We start from the raw sequence: 22,903 nt of genomic DNA, 5'->3' as shown, positions 1-22,903 counted from the left end.
GGACTTGGGGGCGGGGCGACGAAGGAGCTGCAGGCGGGTTGTTTGTGTAGGGACGCGCGTTTATGGCGGGGCGGGGGCGGTCGCGGTCGCGGCCCCCCGCGGCTCCCAGCCGCTCATGAGCAGGTAGGACTGGTTGGCGATGTCGGTGCTGGGCAGGCGGCCTCCAGCGTGCTCCGGCGGTGGGCCCGCCTCGCCCCGCGGGCCCGGCAGCACCTCCAGCAGGCAGGGCAGCACGGCCTCCTCCGGCGGCTGCTTCTCGAAGGCGCTGGCCTGGGGGGACACGGAGCCGGGGCGGTGGGGGCTGCCCTTCCAGCTGCCCTTCGAGTTGCCCCCAGGGGCCTCAGCCCCGCCCCAGCCCCTCACCTGGCCGTGCTTGCTGCTCTCCTGGAGGAAGCTGCCCAGGGCACGGTGCAGGTCAGGGACGGGCGGCCAGAGTTTCTGCTTCACGTTGCTGGGTACGGGGAAAGGGACATCGAAGGCAAACCGCAGTCTGGGGGTGCCCTGACGCCCCCGTGCAGGGTGCCCAGGCCTGGTGCTGGACCCCCCCGCCTGCCCCCGGCACAGCCCTTACCTGTAGAGGGAGGGGAAGGTGCACCGCAGCCCCAGGAGCACCGCTGTGAAGAGCAGCGGCACCACCGTAACGCTGGGGATGATCCAGCCTGCATCGGGGGAGGAACACTGGGGCTGTAGCCCTTCCCAGAGTCACCACCTCCGAGCCCTTCGCAACCCTGTCACCCTCTGCCCGATGCCCCCCATTCCCATGTCCATCTCCTGCCCCGTGTGGCTCCTCTGGCTGCAGTCCCCACCCCTGCCCTGTCCCTTACCTGCATCGGCCATGGCATCAACCACAACAGGCTCGGACCAGGCGCTCCAGCTGCCCCGGTACCACGGCCCGCCGGGCTGGGCCCGCACCTGGGCCTGGTAGCGACTGCCTGGCCGGAGGTCCAGGACTTCTTTCCTGGCTGCCCGTGGAACCTGCAGGACCTGCAGGGAGGCACGGCTGCTGTGGGACGGCCAAAGGGGTGTGGGGCCATCCTGCCTGACCCCGTGCAGGCCGTGTGTTGGCAGCAGAGGTGGGCAGGGCTGCTCGGGGTGCCCTGGCCAGGCCTTACCTTCCAGTCATGGCTGTTCTCCACGGCGTAGCGGATCTGGTAGTCCAGCTGCTCTGCCAGCACCTCCAGGGGCGGGAGCCACTGCAGGCTCAGACGGCCCTGCAATGCTGTCGCCTGCACGAGCTGCGGGGCGTCTGTGAGCACTGTTGGTGTTGGGGATGGGGATGTGTTGCTGTCATGGAGTGGGACATGGGATGCTGTGTCCCCTGAGCTGGGCATGGGCAAGGGCAGTGGCCATGGTGGCACTGGGACTCACCAGCCTGGTGCAGCCAGAAGGGCTCCTTGAAGAAGCTGAGCGTGGGCAGCATCTGGGCCTGGGTGATGTTCACCAGGACAGAGATGGCACTGCCAGCCCTGGGCTGGAAGGTGCAGGTGTGGGTGCCCTGTGCCCCCATGCTCACCTCTTTGCACTGCTGCCATGCAGCTTCCCTGTGTGAGGAGTGGGGAGCCAGTCAGTCCCACCATGGCATCCCCACAGCCAGTGCAGCCTTGCTCCTCCTGCACTTGCCTAGGAGAGCTACTGCTGCCTGTAGTCAGAGGTGCAGTGTGTCCAGGAAAGGTGTTGGAGAGGTACGAGGTTGATGGTGGTAGGGCAGGGCAGAGCAGGACATGGGCAGGTGGCACAGTGTGGGATGATGGGACACGGCAGGACTGGTGGTGCCTGGGATGTGCCTGCCTGAGTGCCACATGCCCACCATGCCTCTTACCTTGTGCCAGCCCCACTTGGAGGTGGCCGGTAGAAGAGCTGGTGGGAGCTGCGGGGCTCTGCGGGGTCCCAGGTCCACTCGCAGCGCACATTCTGCAGGTCAGGGGTGCTGCAGCACAGCCCGATGTCTCCTGGGCAGGTGAGAGCCAGGGCGGGGAGGAGGCTGCTTCCCCTTGGCCCCCCAAAACTTGGGTGCTGCACCTCGCCTCTACCCCAGGCCCCCCACCCCTTGCAGCCCCAGGCGTGGGTGCCTCCCCGCTGTTCCTGCCAGCACGCCGGCAGAGGGGGTGGCTGCTCACCGGAGGAGTGGGGTGTCTCTGCAGCCACTGCCTGCGACCAGGGCCCCCAGACGCCATCCATGGAGGTGCCGTCGGGCTTGCTGCGCACCTGGATGTGGTACCTCAGCCCTGGCTGCAGGTCCCGGAGCACCACCCAGGTGTTGGCCTGGACCAGCCCCTGCAGGAGAGGGGCTGGACTGAGGAGCAGCTGCAGCCCCCAAATCCCCCTGCTCATCCCTGGCCTGTCTTATGTACCTGCCCCACTCCCGGGGAGGCTGTGGCTGCCCCAGCCCTGGGTGTTTGGGTGCTGATGGTTGACTGGATGGAGGGGTCCCCAGGGTGCTCCCCACTGGGGTTCCATGTGGTGCTGCAGGGCATCCCTGGGGAGCTGGCAGGGCAGCACTGCACCTCGTAGAGGAAGAAGTTTGGGTAGTCGGCGAGCGGTGGCTGCCATGACACGCAGAGCTGCCCTGCAGCCCCAGCCCAGCGGACTGTGATGTTCACTGGAGGGGCGATGAGACCTGCAAGAAAGTGCCAGCGTGTTTGCCCTCCTGCTGCAGTCCCTGCCTGGGCAACCCCTGGTCCTGCCAGGGGGCACCTGGAGGTCCCTCCAAGGCTGTCTCTGTGCCCGGCATGCAGGACACAGGGTGTTGTCAGCCCCTGTGGTGAGCAGAAGGTCAGGGCACCCAGATCTGGGGACTGTCCTGGTGTCACAGGGTATTACCCAGTAAGAGGGACTCACCCACCGCGTCCACGCTGAGCTCCCGCCGGTACTTTGTCTGGTTTGTGGTGGCATCCAGGACGCGGAGGTGGAGCTGGGTGAAGAGCCGCACGTCCTGGCTGGGGAAGACGCAGACGTGCCGCTTCCCGCCAGCCCCTTGGTGCCATGTGGAGACCACGCATGCTGTGGGCATATCCCTGAGGAATGGAGAGCGGGGTCTTGCAGCACCTCATGTGCCTCCTGCCTCGGGCCAATCTGGAGGAAAGGGGATGTGGGGCACAGCACCGAGACCTCAGTGTCACCAGCTCCTTTCTTGTGCCACCACCCACTGCAGGACACCATCCCCATGGCACTGAGGGACAGCCAATGTCCCAGCCCTGCTGCAGGGTGTGCAGTGACTGCTGTGTAGCTTCTGTGGGCTCTCCACCATCTCTCCTTGCAGCTGGGAGCCCACTGGGATGGCACAGATTGCTGTGGCACCCTGACCCTGCTGCTCTCTGTGCAGGCAAAGGGCAGGCCGGGCTGTGTCCCCACCACCTCCTACCTGCTATACCAGTAGTAGAAGTGGCACATTCCACTTGTTGCCTCCTCCTCCTCGTTCCAGAAGCAGGTGAGGTCCTCAAAGGAGCGGGAGAAACAGAGGATGTCCTCGGACACCCCTGCCAGCAGTGCAGCATCTGAGAGGAGTGCGGGCATGAAGAAGCCCCTGGGCACAAACCCATCCCCATCCCACCTGCATCCTCCTGCCCCATGCCTGCTGGCCAGCTCACCCCCGAGGCCAGGCTGTGTAGGCACCCGGGGCAGCCTGGGCATGGCTGTGGCACAGGTGCCTCTGTCAGCTTGGCACGGCGGGGAGGGATGTGGCACACATGCTGGCTGCTGGCCGGCCCTGGGGTCCTGGCTGTGTCAGGACTCCTCATCCCCCCCACGGCTCCCCCCTCCTCAGTACCGGGGGTCCTTCAGGAGAAACAAACATCCCGAAATAGCCCTGCGGTCGGAGGGGGGCTCAGGGCCCAGCGATCAGGGGGAAGCACCCCTGCCCTGCTCATGCCGGAAGGTGCACGGAAGTGAGATAAGGAGGAGCAGCACCCCAGGGAGAGGGAAAGGGCCTCGGGGCTGGCGTGGGGGCATGTGGTCCTGAGCAAATGGGGATACCCAAACCCTGGCCCAGGGACTGCAGGGGGCTGTGGGTTTCTCTGCCCCCCTCAGCAAGCCGCCCTCCCTGTAGTTGCGTGGATGAACTGGATCATCACATCCTGCAGGATTTCTGTCCCAGACACTGGTGCTTTGCTGGCCTATGGGCCCCTGCCCCTGTTGTCATGGAAAAGAGGACAGCCCCAAGATGCAGATGTGGAATGGACAGGGGTGGTCTCGCTGCCCCCAGAACTGCTCCAGCACTCCTTTCTCCCCCACTGCCTCTGTCCTGAGACCTGTCCAGCCCTCTTCCTCTTTGTCTTCCTCCTGGCCTTCCTCAGGGGCTGTCCCCAGCTATAGGACCCAACAAGCCCCCTGCCAGTACCTGGCTCTGCTCCCTGTGCTGAGTGCATCTACACTCTGCTGTGCACCCTCTACACTGCCAGTTGAGTCCACTCTGGGCCAAGAATAAGTGACAGTCCCCAAATGTCCCTGCCACCTTCTTGGTGTCCTTCTGCTCTCCCCGTCTCTGCTCTTGCCCTGACCCCCCCAGCCTTGTTCCTCATTTCCTACCCTTGTGTTGCCTTCCTCCCCCTGCCCATTGTCCCATCTACCCCACAGCCCCCCCCGTTCTTCCCTTTTTGCCCCCCATTTCCCACCCCAGGCCTCATGCTGGCTCCATGATCCCCCCCCAGCTCTGAGCACCAGGGGATAAGGTGGCCAGGTCCCAGCAGCTCAGTGACACAGGGACCCATGGCATTGGTCCTGTGGGCTACCAGAGCATCTTTGCTGCACACAGGCCATGTCCTAGGAATAGTGGCCACCCAGCTCTGCAGCCTACGCCAGCTGTGCTCGGGCACTGCTGCCAAACTCGGGCTCAGGGCATGGGGATGTCACCAAGGCTGTGGGCAGAGAGGATGAGCCCAACCCTGACCCTCCTCCCACTGTCCATATGGGGGTGACTGTAAATGTGCTCTGAAGGCCACCCTGGCCAGACACCCAGGGTGAGTCTGGAGAGATGAGCAGGAGATCAACAGGACTTTGTTTGGTTAATGCTTCTTAATGGTGTTACATACATAAAGTGTTAAAGGGGCTAAAGAGGGGCTCAGAGAAAGTGTGAGCAGCCCTGAAATGTGACAAAGTCGTGAAGTGGCTCTACCAGGTGAGCCAGACTGGAGCCAGGTTGAGGATGCTTGGCAGGGCAAGATCATGGCAAGGCTGGTGCAGGAGCACTGGGATTAGCCTGGCAGTGCCACTGCATTACTTGTGGTGCGGAGCTGAGCCGAGAGATGTTAACTCGAATTTTGCTCAAACCCTCATCGTATCATAATTACAAGAACTTTTGAGGAGCAGGGAGCCCCTCTGCTAACTGTGCGGGACTGGGAGCACCAGCCTGACATCCTCAAGAGGCCCTGGGGCTACCAGGTCCTGCTTGCAGAGAGCAGGGATGTTCCTTTACTCTGAGCACCTCAGGGTGTCCCACAGGTGAGAAGGGCACTCCACTGCCCACCCCGAACACCCCCTGCAGACCCTCCTGGGATGCCCCTTCCCAATCCTGCAGATTTTGGCTGCTGTGAGGTGCTCACTGCCCACAGCTGACATGCCAGCTCTTCTCTGGCCAATCCTTTAGGGGAGGAAATATCCCCAAGGACCTACCTTGGGATGTCACTGGCTCAGGGGTTGGCGGTGGGCTGCGGAGGCTGAGCAGGACGGCCGGGATCAGCGAGAGCAGCCAGCCCCAGCACAGGCAGGCTGCCATCCTGCAACCCCCGTGCCGGGGCCACACGTGCAGTACTCGGCCCTTCCCAGCGCCCTGGGAGCTGCTGTGGCTCCTCCAGGCGATACTTTTTATCTGGGAAGTGGTGGTTGTGCAGCTCAGGAAGCCTGGCTGGGGGCTCCCCCCACCTCATCGCCAGCACTTCCCTGTGCCCGAAACCACCACGCCGCAGCCCCTCTGCCGCCAGCCGCAGTGCCAAGGGAGACTGCTCCTATCAGATAGGCGGCATGTCCTGCCCTTGTGGCTACCGGCACGCCGGGGGGCTGGGGTAGGAAGAAAAACAACCCCGGAGAAACCAGGGAGGCCCCTGCGTGGGGCAGGGCAGGCTGTCGGGGGCTGCTGCCATGTGGGACCATGGGATGTCAGACACTGCTCTGGCTCCATCCTGTCCTGTGCCACCTGGAATCTGGTGTGCCCTGGGTCTGCTCTGCCCCCGGCCCCGTGGCTGTGCCGGGAAGAGAGCTGCAGGCACGAGGGGCGCTGGCAGAGCCCGCACAGTTGCTGGTGGTGCTGGTGCAGGAGCAGGGCCACCATGGGGGGGTCCCATAGTCACGCTCAGCCTCGTGCCAATCCACCACTGCTGCCTGGCACGGGTGACCGGAGGGTCTGCCACCCTACCAGGGCACAGCACAGTGGCACAGCCTGGGGGGCACCAGCCAGGACACAAGAAGCCACTTATACGTGTGTCCTCACCATGCCAAGGCCGGGTTGGCTTCTCCTTGCCCAGCACTGCAGGCACTGAGCAGCCGGCACCAATCTGCCACAGCCAAATTTTGTCAAATCAGCCCCACTTCCTTTTCTATTTGGCTACTGGGCTGTGCCATCAAGGAGGCAAAAAGGAGAAAGGCCTTGATGCGAGCAGGACTAATGACACTGCCTCAGACACCATTCCCAGCCGGGAGCAGAGGAGGTGCAGGGGCAGTGGCACACGTCAGGCTGTCTGTGAGGGCCAGTCCCCATCACTGGTTCACTGGGGACCTCAGGGGTGGGGCAGAGAGGCTATTCACTAACAGTTGCAGTTAACACCAAAGAGCACTGGAGGCCAGAATGGAAAATCAGAATGGTGTTGACAGGGTTCAAAGACCTTCTGGGGATAAAAGACTCTTGCCCAGAAGGGCAAGTGCAAATGCTCCTGCCTCTGGCTGGGTTACCGGGCTCTGCAGGAGCCACTCTTGCTTCTCATGGGACTGCAGAAGATGGATAGTCGGGCAGCTGGATGTCATGCCCAGGGCTGAGCAAGCTGAAGCCAAGACAGGTGAAGCCCACCCAGTGTCAGTGTAACAAACGGCAGCAGTGCAGCTGAGGGAGCACAGTCCGGGACAGGCGCTCCCGCGGGAGGGTCAGTGCAGAGCTCAGGAGATCCGTGAGGGACAGGCACAAGGGAATCACCCCTGTAACACGTGTTGTGACAGGCTGGTCGAACACAGCAGGCCCTTTGCAAGACGTGGGAAGTCACCTGCTGGCTCAGCACGGTGCTACGCAGGGTGGGAAGGCTGCGGAGCTGCACAGCCCCGCTGGGGCCAGCCAGAGGAGCAGGGCCATCCCTGTGAGGAGCAGCCAACCAAGGGGAAACTGCAGGAACAATTTTCAAGCATGCAAGAGGCAGCTGTGCAAAGGAAGGACATAGTCTGTTCTCCATATCCCTTGGGGACAGGACCAAATCTTAAATTGTGTGTGGGAGTGAAGATCTCAGTTGGATCCTAAGAAAACCCATCTCCATGGCGTGATGAGACCATGGCCTTTCCTGGGGATCATCAGAGGACTCCAGTGGGGGTAGGTTTCTGAGGAGTGCCCACCACAGCAGTAGACCACTGGGCCTCCACATCCTGTTCCACAGTGCTGTCAGCAGGGTAGAGCTGGGTCCCCCCCCCACACTCCTCTGGACTCAGGTGCCTGTTGCACGACGTTTATTGTCCATAAGGCAGAGCTGACACCTCCAAAGGGTCACTGCAGAGCTGGAGGCTGTGCACAGCCAAAGCCATTCCTTTGCACCCGCCAGGGTGGCCCCATCCCACACCATCAGGGATGCTCACAGCCCTGCTGGCACCACTTCAGGCCCAGAACACACTGAGAGTTGCAGGGCAGGCAGATGCTGGGTTGCTGCTTCCCCCTTTTGCCCCAAAGCTTGAGCATTTGTGTCCATGGGATCAGGTTCCTGAGAGCCCCTCTCCTGACCAATGTGCTGCAAGCACCGTGCTGCTGCTTGTCCTTGGGGGCCATCCCAGCATGTCCCCCAACAGCGTGGGGCTGCGTTGGTGGCTGATGCCATGGCAGTGTGGCCAGCACACGCTGCGTGGGCAGCCAGGGAGGGGATGGCAGAGTCCTGCTGCAAGGAGGGTGCTCTTGGAAGGGGCACCAGCATTTGGCCACTTGGTCCTGGATGGGGATGAGCAGCCCATTGTCCCCACAGCACTGTCCCTGCAGGCTGGTGCCAGCATCACCCCTCTGCACAGTGCCAGTGCAGCCTCACGCCTCCTCGGCAGTGGCATCGATCCCCGCATAGGTGAAGTTCTCGAACAGGGCCATGTTCACGTAGGCCTGTGGGGGAACACCAGTTAGGAGCCATTTGTGACACTGCCTCCATCTACCTCCTGTCCCCACTGGCACACTCACAGGCATTGTGCCCCGGAGGGGGGAGACAAGAGGTCTCCCCGCACCCAAAAAGTGATACTGGGGTTACCACCACATGTGGTGGGTGTCACACAGGTTCTGCCACTGGCTGGCCCCTCCTCAAGCCCAAGGGGTGCTCCAGCATGTGGACAAGCCCAGCACAGGATAGGCATCTGCCACCACTCACCTTCCTGGCCTCCAGCATGCGGATGAGCTGCATGGAGATCTGGGCGAAGGGTGGGCGCTCGTAGGGGCGGTCGCGCCAGCACTGCCGCATCAGCTCGTACCTGGGGGCAGAGAGTTGTGGGCGGCTCAGTGTGCCCGGGGGAGAGAGGAAAGAAAAGCTCTTTGTGGGAGATGGGGGTAAGCAGGTGGAAAACTAAAGCCCGGGAAGGGCGTTTGGTGTGTGAGACTCCAGTTCATCACACAATGCAGAGGGAACCAGGCAGAAGCTATTGCGAGGTGGTGGGAGCCCTGTGGGGCAGTGGGGTCAGGGGGACGTGGGTGCCACCATCAGCTGAGGCTTTGCCCACTTACACCTCGTCGTCACAGTTACGCGGCTTCTCCATGCGGTAGCCCTGGGGCAGCTTCTCGTAGAGCTCGGCACACGTCATCCCACAGTACGGTGTCCCCCCTGCAGCCAGAGACACACAGCTGAGGTGGGGATGGTTCCCAGGGTGTCCCCTCCAGGGCTCCAGGAGGACCAGACCTACAGGGACTTGAGTGGAGGCAGGGGACACAGAGAAGTCTTACCCAAGCTGACAATCTCCCAGAGCAGGACGCCGAATGACCACCTGAAAGGGCAGATGAGGCTGTGACAGTGCCCAGTCGAGCCCTGCTGATGGGCACGGGACAAAGCCCAGGGTGGAATGGACATCCAGGGCTTGGGCTGAGCCAGCAGCTCCGCAGGGAGATGCATCAGCACCACCTCCTGCTCTTGCAGCACCCAGAGCAATAGCATTGCCATGCTGACTGTGCCAGGGAGGGCAGGAGGCAGCCCCAGCCATGCCCCAGCCCTGGTGCCCCCACCTGCAGGACTTACACATCGCTCTTGGTGGTGTACACGCTGTAGTTCAGGGACTCGATGGCCATCCAGCGAACTGGCAAACGGCCCTGGGGAAGCAGAGAGAGACTGTCAGGGGTGGGGGGATGCCCTGTGGATGGAGGGCAGCTGGTCCCAGAAGGGTAGGTCCTTCACACTGGTGGTGGGTGTGCTGCCCACTATATTGGTGCAGACCCCATGGAGATGCTTTGCTCCTGCCTCACCATTGTCTTCTTTACATAGACCTCCTCCCCTCTAGAGAGGCCAAAGTCAGCAATCTTGGAGGCCAGGTTTTCTCCCACCAGGATGTTTCTCGCTGCCAGGTCCCTGTGAATGAACTGAAAGGGGCCAGCAGTCAGCAGGAGTCACATGCTCCCTCCTGCTGGCCCCAGGGACCTCATGCCCCCTTGGGGAGCCCCCAGGTGCAGGGGAAGGATGCTCTGAAGAGCTTGCTGGGGATGTACCTGCTTCTCACTCAGGTACTGCATCCCCTTGGCCACATCTGAAGCAAACTGGAGGAGCTGCTGGGAGGTGAGTGTGGAGGCAGTGCCATGCTCCTTGGCAAAGGCTGGGTCTGTCTCCAAGACTCGGCTTTTGCGGAGGAAGTCGAGGAGGTTTCCATAGGGAGCGTACTCAATGGCGATGTACAGGTAGCCTGGGGGACAGGAGGAGTTGGGCTACTGGGGCTCTCCCCAGAAAAGAGGAATAAAGAGCTGGGCAGAGGCTGTGGGGCTGGGGAGAGGGGGACAGCCCTCACCCTTGTTCTCGCAGGCACCCAGCAAGTTGATGATGTTGGGGTGATGGCCCAGTTTGCACAGCACCTCCAGCTCCCCAGCAAAGTCCCGATGGTCATTCTCTGAAGCAAACTCTGGAAGCAAAGAAGGGATGGACACCTCAGGCCTACAAGTGCCCTTCCTCTGCTTCTCTGCAAGTGACTCCTTACTCTACTCAGCACAAATATGGCTCAGGATGCACCTTCATCCCTCAGCCCATCCTGCTTGTCTCCCCCAACACTCACCTTTCAGCATCTTGATGGCTGCATTCATTTTCAGGCCGTCCTTTTTGATCATGGCCCTGATGACCTGCCCAAAGTTGCCCTCTCCGATCATGTCCTCAAACTTGATGTCTTCCCACTCCAGGATGGGGTAGCTGAGGGGCTCAGGCTGTGGCTTGGGCCGGCGTGTCAAGGTCAGGGTCCCCGAGTTGAACTGCAGGATGGTCTCTTCCCCCTGGCAGATGGGAATGGGTGAGGTTAGAGGCACCGGGCACCCCTCTGCCCATGCGGCAGTCCCGGCAGGGCAGGAGTCGTGGGCAAGGGTGGGCTCCGCACCCTTTCTGTGTGGAAGTGAGGTCTGGCTGCATCCGGACTGGAGGCTACGGAGCGTGACCTGGATTGGGCTGGGACGTGGGGAGCAGGGGACACGGTCCTGGTGGGGCAGGCGGCACTCACCGAGCCAGACTGGTACGTAAAGGTGCGGCGCCGGTGGAAAAAGTTCTTCTTGATTAGGAAAAGCGCCAGGAGAGCAAAGAGGATGGTGAGGCAGGTGACGGACACGGAGCCAACGATGGCCAAGAGCAGCTGCTGGTCTATTCCTGCCTGCTCAGTGCTCTGGCTGCCCAGGCTGGGCGGCACGCTCAGCGCTCCTGCCAAAAGGAGGGATGGAGGGTTGTGGTCCCTGGTTGAGCCCTGCCCAGCCTGCATGAGTGGCCAAGCACCAAAATAGACATCTTCCAACACCCAGGCACACCATGAAGATACCACAACCACGTCCTGAGCCCCTGATGCCACACTGGCACAGGAGTGAGGGTGTAAGCACCTGGGCCCTGCCTCTGAACCACTGATTTCTGCACCTTGAGCCAGATTTGGATCCAGCCACCACCTCCTCCCATGCCAGCTCTGCTCTGCTCCTCTGACCACATCTCCCTCCACATCTCGCTCCACATCTCCCTCTGGCCATGGCAGAGCCGCCCTGTAGGTACTGTGCTGTCACCATGCCACCTCTGCCCCATCAGGACTAGGAGGAGCAGGTTTTCTGGATGCCCACAAGAGTTTTGGGCTCAGGCTGCTGCTTCAGAGCCACTCTGAGAGGTCACCACAAGCACCTCAGTCATTCTTTGCTGTGCCAGATTCTGAGCCCAAGCTGCAGCAGAGCTGTGAGCCCCCTGCCTGCTGGGACACCCCTCTCACCGTCTCCCAGGGTCTTGGCTTTCATGGGCTGGCTCCATTCCCCTGGGACATGGGAGTTGGCGCGGACACGAAACTGGTAGCTGGTGCTGGCGTTGAGGCCCCCAATGACCTTGGTGGTTTCGGCGCCGCTGTCAGTGTCGATCCACTGAGGTTCACTGGTGCCCCCCACCTGCTGCAGCTCCACGATGTACTTGGTGATGCCCCCATTGGGGTACTCAGGGACCTGCCAGGAGAGCCTGACAGCGGTATCAGACACGGACTCTGCCAAAAACAACCGTGGGGCAGAGGGCCCTGGGACAAGGAGAGCAAAGCGTCAGTCCCTGTGACACCTAACTTATGCTGAACACCTGCTCCTGCTTCTACAAGTCCCAGGACAGGTCTCCTGGTGCTGCAGAGGCTGCTGTGAGGACTGGACCCTGTGGATGGCATTGGCAACCAAAGCTGGGCCAGGTCTGAGGGGCCTCCAGGGACCCTTAGCCCCTGCTTGGATGAGATGGAGCTGCTCTCCATGTACAACAGTGGAGCAGAACTGTACTTCCAAATGCTCCCAGCCTCAGACACTGTCAAGCTAGATGCCTCTGTATTGACTAGCCCTTGTGATGTTTTTTTTTCTTCAACCCTCCCTCATACGCTGTCTTCCCACCACCTCCTCTGAGTCTTCTCCTGCCTGTTCACAATCCTAACCCCAAATCCCCAAATCATACAAAGCTCTTACAAACAGGGAGCAGAGGAAGCCTCACATCCCTCAAGCCTGATGCCTACCAGTCCTCTCAACATGTACCAGCCAGTGCCAATCCTCACCAAAGGCCTCATGCATGCCTTCTCCCTTGGTCACCAGAGAGCTTGGTCAGGCTGATGCTCCCCCTTCCCAGAGTCTCCCACCTATGTGAGGGGCTGTGTGAATGTGTATGTGTGCCCACAGGTGGGAGTGCAGGGCTCCCCAGGCCCTACTGACCATCCAGCAAAATTACCTGGCAGCAGGGTTAAAGTGAACCAAAGGGAAATATTTTTTTCATGCCAAGTATAATTATATCGAGGAACTTGTGTTGCTACAGGGTGTTGTAAAAGCTGCAAGTATGGACAGGTCCATCAGGATTTGGGCAAGGGTGCAGAGGACAGATCTGTTTGTGAGCGTCACTTGTGATGGCCTGAATGTCATGTTCAGCTTAGGATGTTTCTCAGCTGCTTGGTGCTGGAGGCTGCAGGGTCTAGCAAGGAAAGGAGGACCCATTTTTCCCAAGCAGCTGTTCATGTTCTATCAGAGATGGAACACAGGAGCAGCCAGACCTGGGGATGGTTGGTGTTACAATTATAACTGATTTACCATTGTAATTCCCTGTAATAACTCTCTGTGTTCCACTGGACCCACCTTTGCTGTTGATCATGACCTTATAGGGGTCGGAGGGTGGCCCCAGGCTGGTGCAGTGGTACACCAGCACCTCCAGCCCATACTCCTTGTTGAACTCCAGGTCCCCGATGCGGGCAGAGAGCACAGAGATGGACGTGATGTTCTTCTCAGAGACCAGCCGCCTTGCAGAGTCGAAGAGGTGGACTATGAAGCCATGTGCTGGCTCATGGTTACTTGGCAACTTCCAGTTGACATGAAGTGTGTTTTTCTCTTCTATGGACCAGCCTTCAATCACAGGCTTGACTGTGGGCTCTGCAGACAAAAATGCAAAACCTCACGACACATCGGCTCTTGGGCTGCAGACTCTGTGCTGTGCAAGAGTTAGGGTCAGGGTCAGGGTCAAGGAGATGGGAGGCTCACCAAGGCACTCAGTCACCATGATGGCTTCAGGTCCCTTGCTGCCCTCCCCACCAGCCCCTGGACGGCTCAGCTGCACCTTGACAATGTAGGCAGTCACTGGCCGGAGGTTCATGAGGGTGATGTTCTCGCTGTTGTCAACTGTCGGCCAAGAGGACACATCAAAACCATGCCCATGACCCACAATCTGCCCTACCACTGGGCATTCCCCTCAGCATCACCACAGGGGGCCTGGTATGGAGACCTCTTCCCACCCCAGACCTCCACTAGCTGGGGCAGCCATCGCCTCCCACACAAGTCCTACCTGTGCCCCCCAGCCCTGCAGACACATACCCACAATGGATGACCATGCTGAATTGTCATCCTTGGGCTTGTAGAACAGCTTGATGGAGGTGATGGGTCCGTCACCAGAAAAGTAGTCCACGGGTGACACCACGAGCTGGCGGCTCTGCTTGGCCAGCAGCCGGGGGGGGCTCAGGGGCGCTGGTGGCACTGTGGGGGGAAGGAAGGAATGACACTGGTGTGAGTGGGAGCAATAAGGACCAGACTGAGGAGACATCTGCCACCTCTGGACTCCCTCCAGCTTTGTCAGGAAAGTCTTTTATAACCACCCAAACCTGTCTGCTGGCACTGCAGCATATGATGGGAAGCACCCAGTCCAGTGCAGGGGGTTTGGTATTGCCTCACTGTCCTGTCAGCCTCCCCCAGCAACCCTGGCTTATCCTGCTTGTTGCCACCACCCTTTCCTCACCTCGGATGTTGACCTTGACTTTCCGGCTGTCCTGGCCCCCAGTTGTGGAGACCCGGCATTCCCAGAGCCCTGTGTCCTCCTTCCTCAGGTGCTGCACCTGGAACTCGCAGGTGATCTGTCCCGGCTCGATGATGGCCTTGATGAGCTGTGGGCACAGAGCTGTGAGCCCCCCTGCCCAGCCCCCTGGCTCAGCCCCAGGGTCAGCCTGAAGCTGTCCAGCAGCCCCTGGGGGAGATGGGTGCTTTTGGGGGAGCTGGCACCATGGAGATGGTGGTGGGGCAAGAGCACGGGTGGTACCTTGAGCACGGTGCCATCAGCCTTGCGCAGCTCCACACTGTCACTGGTGGGCAGTGGGTTGCCAGTGGCCACGCAGCTGACAATGGGCTCTGAGCCCAGGTTGAACTCCAGCTCTGAGGCCAGCTGGATGATCTGGGGGAACCGATCTGGCACAGAGAAATCGGCGTTAGGGCTGGCCCTGCCCTTCCCCAGGCACGCCAGGCTAGCGGCTGTCCTCAGACCTGGCCACAGCCAGGCCCTGGTGCCAGGGGGCCAGGGAGATGGATGCTGTGTCCAGCCCTCATCCCCACCCCACATGCTGGGCTCAGCAACACTCTCAACACAGCTAATCCTGGGTTGCCAGACCAGATGTTCTCCTTGCAGTGCCCTGGTTTCCATAGGGTTGAGGGCTATTTCTGCAGGCAAGGGGTCCTGCTGAACCAGTTGGTGAGGCCAATAGCCATTGGCCCTCCCAGTCACCAGTGAGGAAGGAGCCAGAGCTCGCTTGAGGGTGTGGGACAGACACCCGCCACAGCCCCCTGCCAGCCTCACCTGACTTCTCGCAGTGCTGCCCATGCCAGCCTGCCAGGCAGACACAGCCACTGAAGCGGTTACAGCTGCCTCCATTTCGGCAGGTGCACTCCAGGGCACAGTCGGGGCCATAGAATCCTGGGGGACAGGCTGTGGGAAGAGGAGAGCTCACTGCTACCCCTGACCACGGCACAGGACCATGGAGACAGAGACAGCAAGCAGCTGGTGCCGGCAGCAGCACTGCTCAGCCCGTGCCAACCCTCAGACTGGGAGAGGTTTGCACAGGTGCTGCTGGAGAGCAGCCAGACCCTGCAGGAAGCCCAGGTTGGGTGGGAGAGCTGATGGATACCCGTGTTCCCATACCTTGGTTGCAGCGGGAGCCACTCCAGCCCGAGGCGCAGGAGCAGCCGTAGGGGTCCGGCAGGCAGAAGCTCAGCCCCCGGCAGCCCTGGGCTCTCTGGCACATCTCTTGGCAGTTGCGGCCAAACTGCCCTTCCCGGCAGGCTGGAAAAAGAAACGTGGTTTGCCCTCACCTGCCATTCATCCATGCAGTGCTCGGTGCTGGCTTGGGTGCCCCAAGCCCTGCTATCACCACCTCAAGGAGACACAAGGACCCCGTGGATGGTCCAGCCCTGCTCCAGAAATAGAGGGCAGTGTGGGTGGGGATGCATGGGGGGTGCACAGGGAATTTCTACCCACAGTACTTGGGTCTGGGGGTGTAGCAGGGCCCCCACGTATGCCCTGGGCACAGCACCTACCTCGCTCACAACGGGTGCCCATGAACCCTGGAGGGCAGATACATTCACCAACATGGTCGTGGCAGATGCCACCGTTCAGGCAGTCGGGACAGTCCTTCTCACAGGACAGTCCCCATTTCTTCGCGGGGCAGGCTGTGGGGAGAGCAGAGTGGGGGACAGGGTGGCACCAGGCCAGAGGGCAGGGTATAGCTGGCTGTCCCCACGCCCCAGGGGGCCAGGGTGCTGCTCACCTCTCACGATGAGGCGGTAGAAGGCGCTCCACAGAGGGCTGTCCCCCATGAACGTGGCACTGTAGACACCGTTTTCGCTGACGCTGACGTTGGGGAGTGTCAGGACGACGCGGTCACCCTGCACCTCACCCCGGTCTGTGGTCTGGTAATAGGTACCTGCAAGGGGACAGAGGGTTATCCATGACCTCCCGTGCCTCCAGGGCCAGTGCCAGGCACAAACTGGGAGCAGCCCCAGCCCAGTGCCTGCTCTCAGGACTACTTGCCATTTCTTTTCCACATAACATCTGTCTCCTTCCTCTTGAGGATCCTGGCAGAGAAGGTGGCTGGCTCGGCAACATTCACAGACTGCGTGGCCTTCACTGGGAAGAGGTGGGCTGCAGAAGAGGAGGAGGAGGAGGAGCAGGTTGAGCAGTAGGGAGACACCCCGTGGCATAGCCAAGCACCTACCACATGCTTCTCCTGGGATGTCATGACACATCTCCCATTCTTGGGTCCACTCCTGGATCCAGGACCCTCTCAAGCCTTTGCAGGAGCAGGGCTTCCTTCCTGGCCCCTCCAGTCCCGGTGGGCAGACACCAAGGAATGGGATGGGGCACCCTGCCCTCTGACCAGCCCACCAGTCCCAGCCCAGCATGGGATGCTGCTGGCAGCAGTCTGGGGATGTGACATCTGGGACAAGCTTGCATGGTGCACTCTGTCTGCTGCTGGCTGTGGAGTGCTGCAGGCAGGGACATCATGGGCAGGTGGGGAGAATTCGGTGTGTGGGATGCTGCATGCCAGCCCCCAAGAGCAGCTGCCCTGTCACAGCTGTTTCCCTGATTCCCCGGGTGCTGGGACGCGCAGCAGCACTGAGCTCCTGGAGTATTAATGTGAGTCAGCCAGACCCCAGCTTGAGCACAAACAGGGCTATAAATACCTTAAGGCCTGGGAAACCAAGCCCTGGGCGTGCCAGGACAGACACAAAGGAGGACACAGGCGGCTGCTGGCTTTTGGAGCCTGGCAGTACTCCAGCTTGCACTCACTAGAAGGAGCCACACCGGGTTGGAGCTAAAACACATCCAGCTTGTGTCCCACCCCACTAAGGCCAAGGACCAGAGGAAGCAGCACATGCAGCAGGCGCCGGGGAAAGGGCACCGCAGGTCACACTTCTTGGTAACTTCCCAGAATCGCCTCCCCACCTATCCCTCCAATTGGGATCTTTCTTCCGCGGACTTGGCAGTCCCTTGTAAAGGGCACACAGATGTGGCCCCCATTCTGTCTCACTCCAGCTCACTCCCTGGAACAAGAGCCAACAGTTCCCTGAGGATCTCCAAACACAGCCCTTTGTGTTTGCCCACACCAATTTACCTGTCACTCAATCACTGCAGCTCTCCCAGAGTGCAGCTATCCCCTGTTTCTGTGTCACTCCAGAGCCCATCCATTGTCTCCCCAGGCAGCTCAGGGATAGCATGGCTGCTTGTTTACTTCTTTGTACCCACAGCCAGTGACACAGGTCCCTGCAGAGACCTTCTGCCATGCCAGGGGGAGTTGATGGGAACTCCCCCGTGTGACAAGGACCACTTCTTTTCTTGATCTCCCTTCTTTCAGCCAGTTATTTACCCATGCAAAGACCTCTCCTGCCACCGTCTGGGTGCAAAGTTTCTCTCAAAGAACCTTTGAAAAGGAATTTTCCCAGTTTTCTCCAGGAACCCAAGCAGACAGTGTCAACTGGGTCTTCCATAGCATCCTCACTGCTGCCATCCCAGAGACTCTCCCACTGCAAACTCAGCTGCCTTTTTCTCAGGGGCCACATAACAACAAATTCTGCTCCTTATTACAGTTTCTGCTAATTTGGTGGGTTCCAGTCTGGGTTTACAGGCCTGTAACTCCCCACCCAGAAGCTTTCAGGAAAGGCTGGTGTCCCACAGGCAGTGGCACAGCCTTGCTCACTGCATGCCGGACAATGTTGTGCTGCTCTGTTCCGCTATTTATTGCCTATCTCCTGCTATCAACACTGGCATTTCAGACAGATCACCCAGCAAGTTTCCCCAGCTTCTCTACTGTGCACAGAGATGCAAAACTAAAAGAAGTTTGGTTTTCTGTAATTGTTTTTCTGAGTGTCTTTCTGCTCCGCATATTGTAACAAATAATTTACTGCCAGATGTAAACATTTCTGCAATTACTCCTCAGGATCTCTTTGGTCTGCTTTACTTTGTTTTCATAGCAAAGCTTCCAAAATTTATCTTACTTCTTATGTTTTTGTCCATGCATGACCTTTCAGGAGGTGCCAGCTTTCCTCTAACAGCATTCTCCACCCACTGTTTCAAAGTCCTGGCCTGCCTGGTTGTGCTCTCAGGCTAAACAGGGGAGATGACATATGCCAAGCCCCCAAAGTGGGTTCTGTATCCAGCCCTCCTGCCCCCTGCAAACTTGTAATTTTCTTGCTTACTATTTCCTTTTTTTTTTATCTCCTCCACCTCTAAACAGAGCAATGGCAGCTTCTTTGGAACTTGTAAAAGAGACGCCTTTTTGGCACTTGTAACTCCCACAGGGGCTTGAGCCCGGGCACCGACCAGCTCCTCCACAGCACCATTTTGGCCTGGCTATCTCACCCCAGGAGTGGGGGGGCTGGCTGGGAGAACCCCTTCATGGGAAAATACTGTCACACCGATGGAGACCCAGAGCCAGCACCTCCACCTATGATTTAATCTGGGGGTGCAGAGCCCCCCCGTGCTCCTCACCCCCCACTGCTGGTCATGCCTCCCACTATGTCTGATTGCCTCTGCTTCACTTCCTCAGCACCTCTGTGTCTCTTTGGTTGCTCAGACCAGCCTGCTCTATTTCCAATAGGACCACTGCCATTTTCAGCTTGAGCCTCTGACACAGGCTGGGCCCTGCTCCTTGGGGGATGCTTGGACCCCACCAGCAGCCTCTGTACCCTGGCTTGGAGACACTAGACCTGCTTGCTGAGGCTGTGTTTTAACACAGAGAAACTTTTATCCTCTCCTCTTATTCTCAACAAAAGGTCAACTGTTTTAGCTAAACTTACGAAAAAAGAGCTAAAAAGAATCTGGAAGCAAACACCTATCACAGAAAATCTCAGTCCTAATAGTTTTGCAAAGTCTCAGGCACAGAGAGAGCAAAGGTTGGAGGGGCAGTGTGGGAAAGTGCTGCCCTAGGTGGTATCTCTGCTACTAGCCAGGCCAGGGAGGCCCTTTCGAGTTATATGGCCCAAAATTGGAGCAGGAGATGAGCCCAGCACTGCTCTTGCCTACAGTGCACCCTGGCAATGCCTCTCAGCAAGGCCCACTGCTGGAGCAGTAGCATGCTGCAGCTGGATGGTGTTTGTCAAGCTCCTGGGAGGCTGCTGAAGATATGCCCTGGCATTACCTCCTCCCTGTGAGCCTGCAGTGGAGACATGGGCTGGCACAGCTCCGAAGGGCTGCCCCCCGCTTTGGTTAATGATTTCCAGACCCCACAACCTCCTCCAAGGGCGCTTAGCTTCTTTTTGGACCTTGCCCTGCTCCTAGGCACCATTATGAATACAGACGGCTCCTCCATAGGGCTTACTCACTCTCCTCCAGCTGAACATTGCTCCCATCTCCACCCCGCCCATGCTGGTGGACCTCAAACCTCACCACTGTCCCCCCACCACACCAGCTGGCGCTGGGATTGCAAAACTCCCACGTGCAGGGAGCTCCCACGTGCACCCAAGCTGGCAGGCAGGGCTGCCCGCTGCCCCCCGGGCGCTCACCGTTGTGGCTGTTGTGCACATAGACCACCTGTGCCTGCTCGGTCGGGGTGCGCCCCAGGCAGTAAAGGATCCCCACCAGGTCGGCCATGGAGAAGCCCCTGGCCTGCACGTGGTTGCTGCGGTTGCGGTAGTTTTGGAAGCCCGTTTTGGGGTGCGTCATCACGATCTTGTTCTCCCGCTCGATCTGCAGGTAGCTCACGTCGCGCTCCCCCATAACACAGGAGAGGAAGAAGTCGGAGTGGGACAGGCTCTGCACGTTGGCGATCAGGGTGATGTCCAGGATGGCCCCTGGGGTGGGGGAGTACGAGGGCACGTCACAGCTGGACAAGGGCACGGCCATCCCAGCCCTGCCTTGGGACCACTTCCCGTCACCCAGATGTCATCCCCTTTCCGGGACATTTTTGCCACCCCCAGCCCAGGAGGCACAGCCAGAGCACAGCAAGGTGTGTTGCAGACCCATTGGGATGACACAGCGGGAATTTCCACTCTCCCTTTGGAGATCCCGACTGGCTCAGCTCCCCACCGTGAGCCAAGCTTGCGTAAGAACGGGGGTCTCGGGGTACCTGTCCTCCCATACTGGGGAGAGGCAGGCAAGGGAGGGCACCGCTGGCCTCTGAGATATCTCAGTGGCTGATCACAAAGGGATATTTCTTCCCTCCAAACCCTGCTCGGATGGCACCACTGAGCTCCCATAGCTCCCTCATCCCACCAAGCCTCCCTAGGGCTGGGGCTGCTCACTGGGGCAGAGGGAAAGGCGCGATTTACCTGCCAGGCATGGGAGGAGAAGCAGAAGATAAACCTGGAGTCCCATGTCCTTGGAGCGTGTTCTGAATCTGGCAGAGGTCAGAAAATCCCCAGCATGTCCCAGCCACGGGGGTCAGAGCTGGAGGCTGTGGCTGCTTAGGGGCTCCAAGTAAGCGGCACCTCAGGACCCCTGCCCCCTGCCCGTGCCCCCCATCTTGCTTCCACGCTGCTGCTTGACGTCCAGGGCAGCCGGGACCACCTTCTCTGGTGCATAGCCTGGGCACGGAGAGGAAGACGCCTCTGTTCCTGCTTGCTCAGTGGCCAGCCAGCCACTCCTCCAGGGCTAGGGCTGTGTGCTCAGTGTTCCCTGAGCCATGCTGAACCCCCAGCCCGGGCAGGAGGTGCCTCACGCCCCAACCCGGCCGGGCGGCAGCATCCTCATCCCCTCGGTGCAGCCCCGTGGCTGATGGCTGTGGGAAGGGCTCTCTGGAGCAGGGAAAGGAAAGGGGCCAAGGGGCCGTGGCTGGTGGCGGCGGCGGAGCCAAATCCTGTTTCCCATGCGGCGTTTCCTGCTCTCCACCCATTGTTTGGAGACGGCCCTGACTCCAGGAGCCGGCGGGAGCTGCTCTGCATGGCTGTCCCCCGGGGAGCGGCGTGCGGCGGAGCTGAGGCCGCACACACCTCGCAGGCCTCGGCCTCCCGCCGACACGGGCCCGGTGCCGAGGCGCGGCCACACCTGGGCTCCGTGTGCCGGGCTGGACTCACTCCTACAGTGGCCCATCATGGAAACACCACCCGGGCTGAAAGGGGCTGAGTGGGAGCACAGGCAAGGCAATAAAAAGCCGGCCAGCCCACACCGCAGGGTGGCCACTGCCCGGGCAGAAAACCCTCTGTGTTGCCGTAAACATGTCTGGGAGGAAGTGGAAAGCAGTGGAAAACGTGGCTTTCCCTGAGTGCTTTCCCATGCACAGTGCTGGCACGGGCATGGCACGGCATGACCCCGCTGTCCCCACAGCCCCAGAGGGTCTCACTCCCTTCCAGTGAGGCTGTGCCAGCCACCGGTGGGGTCCGGGCTTGTTGCCTGGCAAACAGAAAGCATTCCCCGGGAAATCACTGTAAGCTTCACCCACCAAACCTGGTGCTGCTTCACAAATCAAACTGTTCCCATACGAAAACCAGGGCTGCCAGGGAGTGAGCCTCATGTTTTGGTGTAGCTTGAGCCCATGCTGTATCCGGCCAAAAATCTAAAGCACACATGGAGAGGAAAGGGAAATCCATTCATCGCTTCCGACTATTTACAGAGTGCTCTGGGGCCACGCAGTGCCCATGGCATGCTGAGGGAGGGATAGCAATGGGCAGGGGCTCCCCCAGTGCAGCTACCCCACAGCAGGAGGGATGGAGAGGATCCGACAAAGATGGACACCAGTTGCAGCTGCCCCCATTTGCCTGGAAACAAAGCATGGTGCTTTGTCATGGGCTATGCGTGGGCAAGGGATTGTTTTTAGGAGACCCCCTGGGCACTTGAGGCACAACCACAGTGTAAAGGCAGAGCACAAGGCCATCCCACTGCAGAGGGTGGGCAGCTGGGGGTGGTCCCTCTTGCTATCAGTGTCTTCCTGGGGAACCGCACACGCCCATTTTCCTGATCAACCCCAAGGTCATTTGCAAGTGCACTGGGACTCATGTGCACACTCAGTAAAGAGGACAGATACAGGAATAGATAGGTAAATGATTTCTTCCCCTTGTATACTGGCTGTAGAGGCCAGTCATGCTCAGAACCATAAGCACCATCGTGCCCCTGCATGTTTACACGTGCTGTGCCTGGGGAAGCAGCTCATTCTGTGCTCCCCTGGTAGCTGTGAGGGAATGCATAATGCAGAGCCTGAGTTACGATTCACTCTGTGAAATGTTCTCTGTCATGAGGATCTATTTGAGAAAGGGATCTATTTGAGAAAGAACACACACACTTTATGGGAAGGCTTTGAGACCACAGGCTCTGCAGTGTGCTCCTCCAGGGAGCACAGTGTGGCCCCCGTGACTGCCCGAGGGGAGCCAGTGCAGTGCTTTGCCTTTTTGGGGAATGGGAGCCATTTGGGGTCACTCTCTGCACCTGGCGATGCCCAGGGGATCTCAAGGAACCATTGAGGGATCTGACCCAAGCTGATTTGTCCACTTGCATTTTTTTTCTAGGAGCACCTGGATAAGAGCTGTGCTCTCTAACTGTGCAGATCCCTTCGGTTGGAGGTAGGCTGAGAAACCTCTCTGGGGAGTTTTGTGGAGACGCTCAGCTAGGACCCTACAGCTCCAGTTTAAGCTTATAAATCTCCAGAGGAGAAACCAGAGAGATAGGTACAGCTGAGCACAGCCAGAGCAGCTCCCCACACATGCTCTCCTGTAACATGGAGAACTCCAGTTGCCCAACCCACAGCACACTGAAAGCACCTGAATTTCTGCTGAATTTTCAGACCTCAACTTTTTTTGCTGAATCATGACAGACTAAAAAAAAACCCAGAGACTGATAAAAATATTCCTTTTTGTTATCATTTG

General features: G+C 59.6%; 2 protein-coding genes across 3 annotated transcripts; both read right to left on the bottom strand.

Annotated features, from left to right (window-relative positions):
* Positions 1–60: 60 nt before the first annotated feature.
* On the bottom strand, positions 61–5,869 carry MPL (MPL proto-oncogene, thrombopoietin receptor). The gene is made up of 11 exons (XM_027649208.1): positions 5,608–5,869; positions 3,362–3,494; positions 2,839–3,014; positions 2,352–2,617; positions 1,820–2,274; positions 1,369–1,541; positions 1,113–1,255; positions 825–984; positions 572–659; positions 364–451; positions 61–270 (listed from the first exon to the last, which is right to left on the bottom strand). Exons 1-11 carry the CDS (start codon positions 5,708–5,710, stop codon positions 61–63), a joined length of 1,995 nt encoding a protein of 664 aa, XP_027505009.1. The 5' UTR covers positions 5,711–5,869.
* Positions 5,870–7,557: 1,688 nt separating this feature from the next.
* Positions 7,558–21,171, bottom strand: TIE1 (tyrosine kinase with immunoglobulin like and EGF like domains 1). Of its 2 annotated transcripts, none has more exons than XM_027649205.1 (23): positions 20,378–21,171; positions 19,613–19,900; positions 16,143–16,253; positions 15,880–16,035; positions 15,650–15,781; positions 15,255–15,395; positions 14,913–15,041; positions 14,382–14,527; positions 14,085–14,229; positions 13,667–13,825; positions 13,337–13,474; positions 12,938–13,228; positions 11,569–11,859; positions 10,711–11,024; positions 10,399–10,609; positions 10,138–10,248; positions 9,845–10,035; positions 9,605–9,718; positions 9,381–9,451; positions 9,092–9,132; positions 8,876–8,972; positions 8,526–8,625; positions 7,558–8,266 (listed from the first exon to the last, which is right to left on the bottom strand). In XM_027649205.1, exons 1-23 carry the CDS (start codon positions 20,421–20,423, stop codon positions 8,195–8,197), a joined length of 3,495 nt encoding a protein of 1,164 aa, XP_027505006.1. In that variant the 5' UTR covers positions 20,424–21,171; the 3' UTR covers positions 7,558–8,194. The 2 variants fall into 2 exon arrangements, with proteins under 2 accessions (XP_027505006.1, XP_027505008.1); XM_027649207.1 differs by having other exon boundaries at positions 10,831–11,024; positions 20,378–21,170.
* Positions 21,172–22,903: the final 1,732 nt, after the last annotated feature.

This window comes from Corapipo altera, unplaced genomic scaffold, assembly GCF_003945725.1.
Source record: "Corapipo altera isolate COAL_440 unplaced genomic scaffold, ASM394572v1 112, whole genome shotgun sequence".
Taxonomy (NCBI): Eukaryota; Metazoa; Chordata; class Aves; order Passeriformes; family Pipridae; genus Corapipo; species Corapipo altera.
Note: the sequence above shows the minus strand (reverse complement) of the source record. Positions and strands in the feature narration are given on the sequence as shown.